The sequence below is a fragment of the Aquila chrysaetos genome, chromosome 1 (genome assembly GCF_900496995.4).
Source record: "Aquila chrysaetos chrysaetos chromosome 1, bAquChr1.4, whole genome shotgun sequence".
NCBI lineage: Eukaryota > Metazoa > Chordata > Aves > Accipitriformes > Accipitridae > Aquila > Aquila chrysaetos.
In genome coordinates this window covers 37,107,246-37,120,319 of record NC_044004.1, presented here as the reverse complement: position 1 = coordinate 37,120,319, position 13,074 = coordinate 37,107,246, and the positions used below count along the sequence as shown (strand labels likewise).

General features: G+C 45.2%; 2 protein-coding genes across 13 annotated transcripts in view; one reads left to right on the top strand and one right to left on the bottom strand.

The window, feature by feature from the left end:
- The window catches only part of RWDD4 (RWD domain containing 4), a 50,294-nt gene extending 47,695 nt beyond the window's left edge, over positions 1-2,599 (bottom strand). For 5 of the 11 annotated variants that reach the window (XR_005933154.1, XR_005933150.1, XR_005933152.1 and 2 more), the window contains exons 1-2: positions 2,377-2,590; positions 1,940-2,020 (exon numbers count right to left, since the gene is read on the bottom strand). Coding sequence is in view for 4 of the 11 variants with exons in the window: in XM_030018315.2 (XP_029874175.1) it covers positions 1,940-2,020; positions 2,377-2,400 (105 nt within the window). In the remaining 7 variants the exon portion in view is untranslated. Of the gene's footprint in view, positions 1-1,939; positions 2,021-2,376 lie in introns of all 11 variants that reach the window. The other 6 variants (XR_003923967.2, XR_003923968.2, XM_041125830.1 and 3 more) reach the window with 3 other exon arrangements.
- A 139-nt stretch (positions 2,600-2,738) lies between these two features.
- Positions 2,739-13,074, top strand: part of TRAPPC11 (trafficking protein particle complex subunit 11) — a 30,035-nt gene continuing 19,699 nt past the window's right edge. The window contains exons 1-7 of one of the 2 annotated variants that reach the window (XR_005933146.1): positions 2,739-3,280; positions 4,273-4,442; positions 4,879-4,949; positions 5,801-5,915; positions 11,095-11,194; positions 11,972-12,045; positions 12,865-12,961. Coding sequence is in view for 1 of the 2 variants with exons in the window: in XM_030018219.2 (XP_029874079.1) it covers positions 3,077-3,280; positions 4,273-4,442; positions 4,879-4,949; positions 5,801-5,915; positions 11,095-11,194; positions 11,972-12,045; positions 12,865-12,961 (831 nt within the window). In the remaining variant the exon portion in view is untranslated. The remainder of the gene's footprint in view (positions 3,281-4,272; positions 4,443-4,878; positions 4,950-5,800; positions 5,916-11,094; positions 11,195-11,971; positions 12,046-12,864; positions 12,962-13,074) is intronic. The other variant, XM_030018219.2, reaches the window with a different exon arrangement.

Genomic DNA, 13,074 nt, shown 5'->3' with positions numbered 1-13,074 from the left:
TTCACTATAAGAAAGAATGAGTAGTAAAAGATTTAAGAGGTCAGTAAAATGAGATTGGATAAAAGATGCATAACATTTAAAAAAGGCACACTTTAATATAACTAATCATGCACATCAAACCAATTTAGTGAACCCAAATTACATACACAAACCTTACAATTATGTTAAATTAAATAAAAAACAATTTTTTTTTTAATTTAAAACTAGACAGGTGTTACCAAAGGCATACTATACAAACAGAAATAACTGTTTCACACAAGGATTTGGAAGACTAGTGCAACAAAGTTGGTTAAATCCGTATTCTAAAACCACATGAAAATTCTTCCCCATTTCCCTCATTTTAGAATAGGCAAAATCTGGCTTCATCAAATTATGCGGAATGAAATGTAGCCAGAAAAAAAGTCCTAATCAAGGTAACGCTACTGTACTTCAAAATTAAAAAAGGAAAAAGGAAAGAAAAAAAGTTGATGCTTTTTTATTTACAGTATTTCAGCAGAGTGGACTAACTGACATTCAGAAGCATCTGTTCTAGAGATTAAATAAATAAATAAATAATAAATCAGGAATCTGCAACATTTATCAAGACATCATCTACAGTGTGGCAGTCCAGTTCCCAGCTGCCAAGAAGAGAACTGGTGGTATGGTTTACAGAGTTCTTCTCTGGGGAAAGCACTGTCTGCACACTGAGCAAATCCATACAGAAAGCTGCATGACTGTGCTCCTTCCTGGCAGTGCAACCTAAAAACTGGGTAGCCTTACTTGATTACAAAACAGCTGTGTTTTGTATGAGAAATGTGTGAGAGAAATGAGACTCAGAAAAATGGCATACTAATTCTTGCTACCGTCTCATGTACTTACTTGCACTATGCTTTCTTGTAATACAAATTGTTCTTCATGGGAAAGGTACTTGAGTGCCTTTGTCTGACACTAAGTTTTACAGTATTTAAATTGAGTTCTAACTTTTGACAATTTTCCTTCATCTGATAAAAATTAGCAACGACCAAAGCTAGTAAAATGTAGAATGATACACTGCAGACTTGTAGGCATGTCACATTTGCTCTTTTGAGGAAACCAAATTTGCTAATAGCAGTCCTATCAGTGAAGGAAGGCTGCACTTACATGGATGGGATTCAAGTGCTATTAATTAAATCAACTTATCTCATTACAATTACTGATAGTATTCTGAAGTTACCTGAGAAGTCGTGAAAAGGTTATTTTAGATACCTCCTCCCCACTACAAGGATGCGGCATTTTCAGAAGCCTTCCTTCTGTCCTATGGGTGCCTAAGTTTTCATCACCTAACTTCTCTGGCCATCCAAAGATCTGCCTCAGTCCACACCCAGAAGAACTTCCAGGTCTTTAAATCTGAGAAAGCTGGCAAGAATTTCATGCCAGAATCTAATTGCATATCTCAAGCTCAGCATTCCCTGTATGTCTTTCCTGAGCAGATCGTATCAGTGCACATGGCCAAAGCGTTTTGTGGATTTCCTGTTTACCAGGTAGACAAGGCACGTCAACTACTTCTGGACAAGACACTAGAAGAACCTTGTAACTGAGCAATAAGGAAGGTTCAGAGCTTTACATATCAAAGTCTCTGTAAGTGACATTTCTGACCACTTAGTTTAAGCATTACTCAGTATGCGGGCTCCTTCAGCCAGTTTGACAGTTCTAGCTATGAAGTACATAGACGTGCAAGTAGGATGCCTAGCTAAGGGACAATAAACCCGCACTGGGAGCGGGTTCCTATGCATGAAGCATTGTGCTATCAAGCATCATCGTACCAAAGATCCTGAAACAACAGCCTACGGATCTAGCCTTTACTGCACATCGAATACCCATCTGTTTTAGAAAAACCCCGGTACGTCAATTACAAGGCAGTAGAGTAACTTCAGGATGAAGCCCGCGCTGCAGCGGCGCACAGACCTTCACCTTGCCTTACCCTGTACTGGAAGGAAACCGGGCTAAGCTCCCTGAAGCACAGATCTCCCTCGTAGATAGAGCGCAGCGCTTCCAGCTCCATCTGCAGCAAGGAGCAGAGAAGGGGGTGACCGATTCCAGCCCGAACACAGAGCTCGCACCCAATCGCGGCCGGTTTGCGAAGCTCTGCACGGCCCCGCCGGTCTCCCTCCCGCCCTCCCCCCCCAGCCCCGCCGCCGCCGCCGCCCGGCTCCCGCCTCCTCGCCCGCTCAAGCGGCCGGCTCTGCCCTCCCGCTCCCCACCACCCGGGTCGCCTCCCCCCTCAGGCCCCCTTTCCCCACACGGAGGCTCCCTCCCGGCCCCGCGTCCGCGGCGGGGGGACTCTCCCGGGCCGGCCCTCCCTCAGGCAGCGGCGCCTCACGGCCTCCCCGCCCAGCGCCGGCAGGGGCCGGGACTCACCTCCTGGTCCTCGTTGGCCGCCATGGCGTGCGACGCGGGGCAGGCAGCGCGCGGAGGTCCCCTTCCTCCCTCCCTCCCCGCCGCCGGGCCTGGGCTGGGCGGGCCTCGCTGGCGCGGCACGGCGCGGCACGGCGCGGCCCCGCCGCTGTCGCACGGGGAGGCCCGAGCGGCCTCGCCCGACGGACACACCTCCCCTGAGGGCAGCACGGGTCAGCCGCTCGCTCGCTCCTATTGGTCCCCACTTCCCGTCGTCACCACCTCCCTGTCTTATCCATTGGCCGGCTCCGCCAGTCTCGCCTCGCTGCCTTCTTTAGCTAACTGGCTCTTTCAGCAGTGACGTCTCCGCGCGGGCGCTCTCTGACTGGCCCGGCCCAGGAGCGGAGGCGCCGATTGGTCGCTTCTGCTGCCCTTCCGATGTCCGGCGCTGGTTTCCTGAGGCGGCGGCCCTCCCTCGTCCTGCCAGTGACGCCTCCCGTGACCCGCGGCCGCTGTCGGCTGGCGCTGCCCGGCGCCGAGCTCCAGCCCGCGGCGGTCAGCGGCGCCCGGGGCGGGGACAGGCCCGGGCCCGGCGCCGTGTCAGCGCTCGGCGGGGCAGCGGGGAGCTCCTGCAGCCGGGGAGGAGCGGCCGGCCTGGGCCTCGCAGGCGCCGCGCTGAGAGCCGCCCTCCTGCCGCCTCGCAGGCCGCCTGCCCGGGCGCAGGATGACCCCGACGCAGTGGGACTTCCCGGTAGAGCTATGCTGCCGGCCCATGGCGTTTGTCACCCTCACCGGCTTGGACGTGGTGTACAACGCCGTGCACCGGGCCGTGTGGGACGCCTTCTGCGCCAACCGGAGAGCCGACCGCGTCCCCATCTCCTTCAAAGTGCTCCCCGGCGACCACGAGTACCCCAAGTGCAGGACGAAGGTAGCGAGCGGCGTGTGCCCCGGCTGCTCCCCGTCCTGGCGGGCCCGGCCCCTCACGGGGTTCAAGCCTCTGCCCGTGCAGCAAAAGCCAGCGGCAGGCCCCGGGGGTGGGGGGGAGGATGCGGGAGTTGGTGGCTCCCCGAGGGGAAGGGCCGTAGCAAGGGGCTGGGCTGAGCAGCACTCGCACGGCTGAACGCTCAGCCAGGATTCTGCTGTCTCTTCCCCCGCTGTCGGAGGCGAAGCATGGGAGCTTGAAGCCCGAGAAAAATTGTCAGGGCTAAGGGGAAGCCAGGGGAATTGTGACAGAGTGCTACGGCTGCATAGGAAACTGGGGCGCCTTAGCTTGTAAGCCAGAAGCAGAGAAAGCCAATATGATTTACTTTTTGAAGTACTTGCTGTTCCTTGACTCAGCGTTAAGGTGTGCTTGTGAAGCTTGAGCTTTAGTGAAACCCAAAGTTTAACTCTGGAGAAACTAGATATTTGAAATTAGTGTATTCTGAAAAAACGTAAACCCTTTAACTAAGTGAAATGCAGCAGAAAGAATATCTCCGCTCTACTTTTTGCTTCGCCATGGCACTTAAGAAGTAATGTCAATGGGTTTAACCCTTGGAAAACTACATAATTCTGCGAATGCTGGCAAAGAACAAGAATCCAAACTGGTTTCTCCTGGCTCCGTTTGAGACCCTGGTTTTGAATTGAACCTGATATTTCATGAAAGTGTATGAAACATGCTTCTGAACTTGACCCTTTTCTCCAGTCTACCTGGAATCTGTTGTTCTTTGTTGGTGATATCCCAGACATCAGCCCCTAATGCTAGGTAATGAGGGGTATGCCTTACTCGATAGGAAGCAAAGGCTTGGTGGGAAGAATGTTAAAGGAAAGATGACAAACGTATTCTCAAGTGACAAGAATGTAGAGGCAATTCCCTTTCTCCTGGTGTAAATGCCCTTAAGTGGATTTGGTAGCTTGCTTTAATAACCTCAATATTTTCAGAGGACATCCTATGAATGGTATATTCCAAAAGGAATCCTGAAGACTGGTTGGATGAACAAACACCTGAATTTGGTTCCAGCACTTGTGGTGGTGTTCTATGAACTAGACTGGGATGAGCCACAATGGAAAGAAAAACAGTCCGAATGTGCTACTCGAGTTGAAATTGTCAGGTAGAGGTTTTTTTTACTTGGTTCATAATGTACTACAAGCTAACGGTAAGTGTGAATTGCAGAATCCTTTTTACATTCTAAAACATATAAATATTTTTTGTTCTTAGATACAAATGAAGGGGAACTTGAACTTTGCTTTTTAACATACAACTGACAGTAAAGAAACGTTTTTTTAATGGTCTATTTATAAAAGTTACTTAAGTTAAAAACAGCCCCTGAAGCTTTGCTTGCTAAACTCAGCACAATTATTCTATCCCATCTGAACAAAAAAGGGAACACAGCATTCTGTGGATGATGCAGCATATTGTGTTTGGTGTTTTTACCCTATATAACATTCTTTCAGTGCTTCCATCTAGACTGAAATCTCATTTTGTTCTGATTATTCAGAAATAAGAAGGGAAATCCTGATGCTGTGCCGTGTTGTTTTTTATTTTAGGCAAAGTTTGCAGGGAAGAAATACGAAAGTTGCTGTGGTTTTGATTCAGAAAAAAACACCATTACCTCCAGGTACTAGAAACCTGTGTGCATAGTTGTGATCTCATTTTTTCAGAAGGCCTGATGGACTGAGCTGACTATCATTTGTCACATTATCTGCAGTTTTTAATCTAATGTCATCTACATACACTAAATACATTGTGGCTGCAGGAAGGTGTGCAGATGGAAAGAATGCTCAGGGCAGTTGACCCTAAACGTTTGATACTTTTGTCCTTAACTTCTTCCTTTTAAGTCCAAGTCCATCTTTTGATACGCAGTATCAAAAATGGTTTGCTAGTATAATATATGTGACATGCCTCCTTGTAAGCAAGTTGCATTTTAAACCTTGCTTGAGATCAAGAAAAGCTGTAAAAGCAATGAGAACTTAGAGGAAGGGCATTTGGTACCTGCAGAAGCCTTTTAGTTTAACTCAGTTTTAATCAATAAAATTTTGGAGTCAAGTGGAAGTGTGAAACGTGATACATTTTAACCTTATGTTTCTGTAGAGCTGCTGCTTCAGCTGTAGCTGCATACTTTCTAGTGTCTGGCAAACCATTTTTTTTGTTTTGTTTCTTCTCTATCTGCTATATATGTTTGTCTTCTCTGGATGATATTGTATTTCTCAAGACACAGGATATTTAATTCTGTGAGAGAGGTGAAAAACTTATGTCATGCTTGTGGGTTGTTGCTAGCTAAGCCACTCTTAGAAACTTTCTGCAGTGTGTTCTGCTGGATGAAGCATGTAGTACTCTGAAAAAAGTAAGAAAGAGTATGGTCTTAGTTTTATCTGTATTAGATTTTTCCATACCTTGTCAAGCTTTTAGAGCTAGTTTGACACTGCAGCACTGCATACTACTTACTTGTGCTTTCCTTGACTTCACTAGGGGAAGACGTTATTGCGTCAGAGAGGGCAGCAGCTTTATGTAATGCTTGTGACCTTTCTGGAAAATCTCTCTTTGTACTTCCACACACTGATCATCTTGTTGGGTATATTATAAGGTAAGTGACTGTAAAACACTGTTTTGTTCTGTTTGTTAATCAGTGTTTTGCCCTGTTTGCTGATCACATGTTGGTTTACATGACACCAGCCCTGCTGGCAACAGATGAGGTACACCTGTCTCAAAGGGCGAAAAAGGATCTTTGCACAGGAGTTAGCAGGGCTCATTGAAAGAGCTTTAAACTAGATTTGAAGGGGGAAAGGGATAAAACCAGGCTCACTAGAGATAAGCCTGGGGGCAGCACACCAGTGTTTGAGGGACAATCTGCTAGCGAGGTCCGTTGGTCTGCCACCTCAGTGGAGGTAGGGGATGGAAATCCATGTGGCAGCAAAGATGCAAGGGTTATTGATGTGTTAGACACCATGGAAGCACCTGAGAATGTTCATGTAGGAATTAGGGCTTCTCCCCCAAAAAGGTGGTGGGATCAATAGCCTAACTGAAGTGCATCTACACCAATGCATGCAGTATGGGCAACTAACAGAAGGAGCTGGAAGCCATTGTAGCAGCAGGAAAACTATGATATAGTTGCCATCATGGAAACATGGTGGGATGACTTGCACAAGTGGAGTGCTGCAATGGGTGGCTGTAAAATCTTCAGAAGGAATAGGCAAGGAAGGAGAGGTGGTGGGGTAGCCTTGTATGTTAGGGAGTGTTTTGATTGTCTAGAGCTTAATGACGGTGATGATTGGGTTGAGTGTTTATGGGTAAGAATCAGGGGGGAGGCCAACAAGGCAGATATCACAGTGGGAGTCTGTTGTAGACCACCCAACCAGCATGAAGAGGCAGACAAAATATTCTATAAGCAGCTGGGAGAAGTCTCACAATTGCTAGCCATTGTTCTTGTGGGGGACTTTGACTTACCAGATGTCTGCTGAAAATACAGTGCAGCAGAGAGGAAACAGTCTAGGAGATTCCTGGAGTGTGTGGGAGATAACTACCTGACACAGCTGGTGAGTGAGCCAACCAGGGAAGGTGCCCCACTGGACCTGTTGTTTGTGGACAGAAGAGGAGTTGTGGGTGATGTGATGGTTTGAGGCAGTCTTGGGTGTAGCGATCGCAAAATGATAGTTTCTGATTCTTGGAGAAGTAAGGGGTGGGGTTGGCAGAACTGCCACCTTGGACTTCTGGAGGGCAGACTTTGGCCTGTTTAGGAGTCTGGTTGACAGAGTCCCTTGGGAGGCAGTCCTGAAGAGCAAAGGAGTCCAGGAAGGCTGGACATTCTTCAAGAAGGAAAACTTAAAAGGTGCAGGAGCAGGCCATCCCCGTGTGCCAAAAGCTGAGCCAGTGGGGAAGAAGACAGCCTAGCTGAACAGAGCGCTATGGCTGGAGCTCAGGGGGAAAAAAGAGTTTATGACCTTTGGAAGAAGGAGCAGGCCACTCAGGAGGACTACAAGCATGTCGTGAGGTTATGCAGGGAGAAAATTAGAAGGGCCAAAGCCCAGCTAGAACTTAATCTGGCTACTGCCATAAAAGACAATAAAAAATGTTTCTATAAATACATTAGCAATAAAAGGAGGGCTAAGGAGGATGTCCATCCTTTATTGGATGTGGGGGGCGAACATAGTGACAAAGGATGAGGAAAAGGCTGAGGTACTTAATGCCTTCTTTGTCTCAATGTTTAATAGTAAGACCAATTGTCCTCTGGGTACCCAGCCCCCTGAGCTGGAAGACAGGGATGGGGAGCAGCATGAAGCCCCCGTAATCCAAGGGGAAATGGTTAGTGACCTGCTACACCACTTAGACACACACAAGTCTATGGGGCTGGTTGGGATCCACCCAGGGGTACTGAGGGAGCTGACGGAAGTGCTTACCAAGCCACTTTCCATCATTTATCAGCAGTCCTGGCTAACCAGGGAGGTCCCAGTTGATGAATGTGACGTCCATCTACAAGAGGGGCCAGAAGGAAGGTCCAGGGAATGACAAGCCTGTCAGTCTGACCTCAGTGCTGGGGAAGGTTACGGAGCAGATCATCCTGAGTGCCATCATCCAGCACGTACAGAACAACCAGGTGATCAGGCCCAGCCAGCATGGGTTTATGAAAGGCAGGTCCTGCTTGACCAACCTGATCTCCTTCTATGACAAGGTGACCTGCTTAGTGGATGAGGGAAAGGCTGTGGATGTTGTTTATGTGGAGTTTAGTAAAGCCTTTGACCCTATTTCCCACAGCATTCTCCTGAGAAACTGGCTGCTTACCGCTTGCATGGGTGTATTCTTTGCTGGGTAAAAAACTGGCTGGATGGCTGGGCTCAAAGAGTGCTGGTGAGTGGAGTGAAATCCAGCTGGCAGCTGGTCACAAGTGGTATTCCCCAGGGCTCAGTATTGAGGCTAGTTCTGTTTAATATCTTTATCAACAATCTGAATGAGTGCACCCTCAGTAAGTTTGCAGGTGACATCAAGTTGGGCAGGAGTGTTGATCTGCTTGAGGGTAGGAAGGCTCTACAGAGGGATCTGGGCAGGCTGGATCAATGGGCCAAGGCCAATTGTATGAGGTTCAACAAGGCTAAGTGCCAGGTCCTGCACTTGGGCCACAACAACTCCATGCAATGCTACAGGCTTGGGGAAGAGTGGCTGGAAAGCTGCCTGGCAGAAAAGGACTGTTGGTTGACAGCTGGCTGAATATGAGCCGGCAGTGTGCCCAGGTGGCCAAAGCGGCCAATAGCATTGTGGCTTGTGTCAGAAAGAGTGTGGCCAGCAGGACTAGGGAAGTGATCGTCCCCCTGTACTCAGCACTGATGAGGCCGCACCTTGAAGACTGTGTTCAGTTTTGTGCCCCTCACTGCAAGACAATGAGGTACTGGAGTGTGTCCAAAGCGGCAACAAAGCTGGTGAAGGGTCTAGAGCACAAGTCTTGTGGGGAGCAGCTGAGGGAACTGGGGTTGTTTAGCCTGGAGCAAAGGAGGCTCGGGGGAGACCTAATCACTCTCTACAACTACCTGAAAGGAGGTTGTAGCGAGGTGGGTGTAGGTCTGTTTTCCTAAGTAACAAGTGATATGGCCTCAAGTTACTCCAGGGGAGGTTTAGATTGGATATTAGGAAAAATTTCTTCACTGAAGGGGTTGTCAAGCATTGGAACAGGCTGCCCAGGGAAGTGGTTGAATCACTATCCCTAAAGGTATCTAAAAGACATGTACATGTGGCACTTGGGGACATGGTTTAGTGGTGGACTTGGCAGTGCTAGGTTAACGATTGGACTTGATGATCTTAAAGGTTTTTTCCAACATAAATGATTCTATGATTCTAATGGAGTTGTTGAGAGAGTTGATCGGTTGAGATGACTGCTATGTGGCACGCTCGTAGACCAGCATTGGATGTTTTATCTGTTCGCTGAAATTCTTCAGGTTGTTCTGCAACCTGATTAATTCCACACAGCTCCACTTTCTCTGTGAGGTTGAGTAGTGACTGTCAGAGATGTTGCTTTTGAAGAAACGTTGTTAGATATCCCAAGGCGTTCCCTTCCTCAAGTCAGGTAGAGGCAAAGTGGGCTTTTCTACCTCTATAGTGGTTTTGGCACTGCTGGTTCTGAATTTTCCCTACAAATGTTTTGTTAGGTGTAACTCTGTATTAGCAGGTCTTTGCTTTTTTTCGCCCCACTTCCTGGCTGTGTAGATATTTCTTTCTATTCATGCTAAGTGGCATTTATCTGGTTGCAAGTATTATGTCTCTCATTTTTTAAATGTCCTGTGCTTTCTGTTTTAATATTTACAGGGAATACAGCTTCAGATGAATTATGAAGGCCTTTCAAAAATGGAACAGGGAAGGGAAGACAGTCTTGTGTAGACTTAAAAAGAAGGGCCAAAACTAAGGCAAATCATGGTTTATTAAAATTAGTTTTAATTTTCCCAGATACACTCAGGGAGAGGAGGAGTCATGGTCTGAGAGACTAATTATTCCTTCTCTCACCCATATATTTATATATAAACAGTAAAGTTCTCAACATAAATCAATGCTGTTATCGTATCCACGCTGCTCGCAAACAGCTACTAGAATTGATCAAAATAAAGTAACTGTTACTTCTAGTTTTTCATATTTTGCTCAGTGCTAAAGAGGGAATGTTTACTGCATGTTAACTAGTGTAAGCCTTTGCAAACTGCATGTAGTCAGAATTCCTGGTATTAATCTTTTTGTTTTGACGTTTTTACTACTATGAAGTCTCAATTAAAAGAGAATAGTATTTTTTTTTTTTTTACCCCTCAGACTGGCTTGTCTTTTCTTATACGGCCACAATATAACACTAAAATAAGTATGATAAGTAGACTTCATTTGTTATCTTTTTGTGACTGAACTCATAGTTAGCAATTGCTGTCCATTGGTCTGTCCCATTGTTTTCATAGCCATCCTCTCTGTTGTGTGGCAAGCAGAACACAAGTTGTGATCTGCCTTAGTCAAAGTCTGCAGTGATCCCTTCTTGGCCAAATCACAGAACTGGTACTTCATCCTTTATTTCCTGTGTGCGTCAGTGCTATTGAATGTATTTCTCTCCTGGATTCTGGTCTTGTTCTGGTTGATTTTACTCCTTATAATTTGATCGTACAGCATATGCTGCTTAGATCCTCCTCAGCCTCATGCTGTATTCAGTGTTCTGGGCCTCTCTGTCTTTTTCTTCTTCCCCTGTGATGTGCCATTGGGCTATTTATCTTGCAAACACAAGTTTGACTGTTACCTCTGCAACCCAGGTAGCTGTTGATGTTTGGACAGAATGATGAAACCTAGTCTGTGCCTTCATAATTTTATTTACTTCTATTTTTTCCTTCCCACTCCTCCCCCCACAGTCCAGCAAATAAGATCTTGACCTGTTCAGACTTATCCCAGGAGCCGCAGCAAGGTTTGCTTGCTTTGACTGAGGCATCCCTCCACTTTCTATTGCCTAGCAAAATCCAAACAGCTTATCCTCAGGCTTTCTTACGTAAAATACTAGAGATTGTTGTATGAGAAATCAATATATAAAGCCTTCGAACCTACTTGTTCTACTTTGTGCTACCCCTATATAAGGTTTTGTGTGAAGGATTTTTGTCTGCAGACTCTTACCCTGTGTGGTAACTTACAGAAGAGTTTAGTAATACCTCAAGCTACTTTGCCAACCCTAAAATAAGCATGATTAAAAGTAACTTATTCTGAAGAACTTCAGAATTTCTTTGTAGGTGGGAGAAACTTGGTGAAACTTATGAGCAACTTTGTTGCAGGTTGGAAAATGCTTTCTATGAGCATGCACAGACTTACTATTATACAGAAATACGAAGAGTTAAATCTCATAAGGAGTTCTTGAACAAAACCACTCATCAGGTAATGTTACCCTATTTTTGAAATACTGTGCAAGTTATATTGCATGTTAAAACATGAAAATAAGGGTTGTTTGTTGCTTAAACTTTTTTATTCCCCCCCTTTCAACTTGAGATGCCTTCTCTCTGTATAAGAAGTAAATCTGGTTTTATTTTCTGAAACTTAAACTTTGATTATTTTTTTTTTGTTTGTTTGTTTTGTTCTTACATTTGTTTGTCTTCCTCACATCTTCCTTAGAGGAAGAGCTGCAGCCCAGAAATGAAGTTTTCCAATTAAAAAAAAAAAAAAGTTTTTAATTAATCTATATGGTTTAACCTATTTGAATGTGGTATCTTAGCAAGTTGTGGGAAGTGTTTCCCTTAGACATTTCGAACTTAAAGTTGCACGTAATTGGGCTTTTCAACTTTTGCTTTTCAAATTGTTAAATATCTGCTCAGACACACAATGTTCTGTTGTGATTGCCAGCTTCCCTCTCTTGGAAGCTGGGATCCAACCAGTGAGCTCCGAACCAACAATCGACACTGTTGGTATAGAGGTTTTGGGGTGTTACAAAGCCTCTCCCCTGTTCCAGGGTAAAAGGCTTGGAATAGATTAAATCTGTTGAAAGATCACTGCTGCATCATGGTGGCAGAGAGAACTATTAGGAAACAGTTGCATAGTCAGTTTTTCAAGTCAACTGCTATATTATGTCAACCTCTGAAATTATCACCTGTACTTGCTTTGTAAGTAACAGGTATGTTCGGATGTTTGTGAATGATGTGTGTTGGTTGTGTTTTGCAGCTTTTATTTGTTAGACACCAGTTCAAAATAGCATTCTTCAGTGAGCTGAAACAGGATACACAGAATGCTCTCAAGTAAGACTTACATAATCTTTCCCCACTCTCTCTACCCCAAATTACTGCTAAGCTATAGACTGTGATAAATATTTTCCCAAATGCACAATTACTTAAACGTGTTGGCGTGGTTTAACCCAGCCAGCAACTAAGCACCACGAAGCTGCTTGCTCACTTCCCCACCTCCACCCTGGTGGGATGGGGAGGAGAATTGAAAACAAGTAAAACATGTGGGTTGAGATAAGAACAGTTTAAATATTGAAATAAAAAATAAAATATAATAATTGTAATGAAAAGGAAGATAACAAGAAGAGTGACATATAACCCAAGAAAGACAAGTGATGCACAATGCAATTGCTCACCACCTGCTGACCAATGCTCAGCCAGTCCATGAGCAGCGATCTGCCACTCCCAGCCAACTCCACCCAGTTTATATACTCGACATGACATCTCATGGTAAGGAATACCCCTTTGCCCAGTTTGGGACAGCTGTCCTGGCTGTATCCCTTCCCAACTTCTCGTGCCCCTCCAGGCTTCCTGCTGGCTAGGCATGAGAAGCTGAAAAATCCCTGACTTAGTAAAAACACTGCTTAGCAACAACTGAAAACATCAGTGTGTTATCAACATTATTCTCATACTGAATCCAAAACACAACATTATACCAGCTGCTAGGAAGAAAATTAACTATACCAGCCGAAACCAGGCCACATGTATGTAAAGGGTGATTTCTTCACTGGGAAGAACTCTTTGATTGGAAGGCTGTTTTCTGCTGTCAGTAATCCTGTTCTTAAATTTTATTATCTTGTATGATTTAACTCTAATTTAAGTATTCCTGCTTAGAAATTACAGAACTGCCTATAATCTTGTGCATGAATTGAGGGCTCATGAAACAAACATGCTGGAAATCAAGACCATGGCAGGATTTATAAATTACAAGGTAACAAGTATACTTCTAATCTTTGACAACCTTTACTTAAAAAAAAAAAAAAAAAAAAAAAAAAAAAGTTAATGCATCTTTAATATGTAAAGGTTTAAAAGTTCCATTTTATA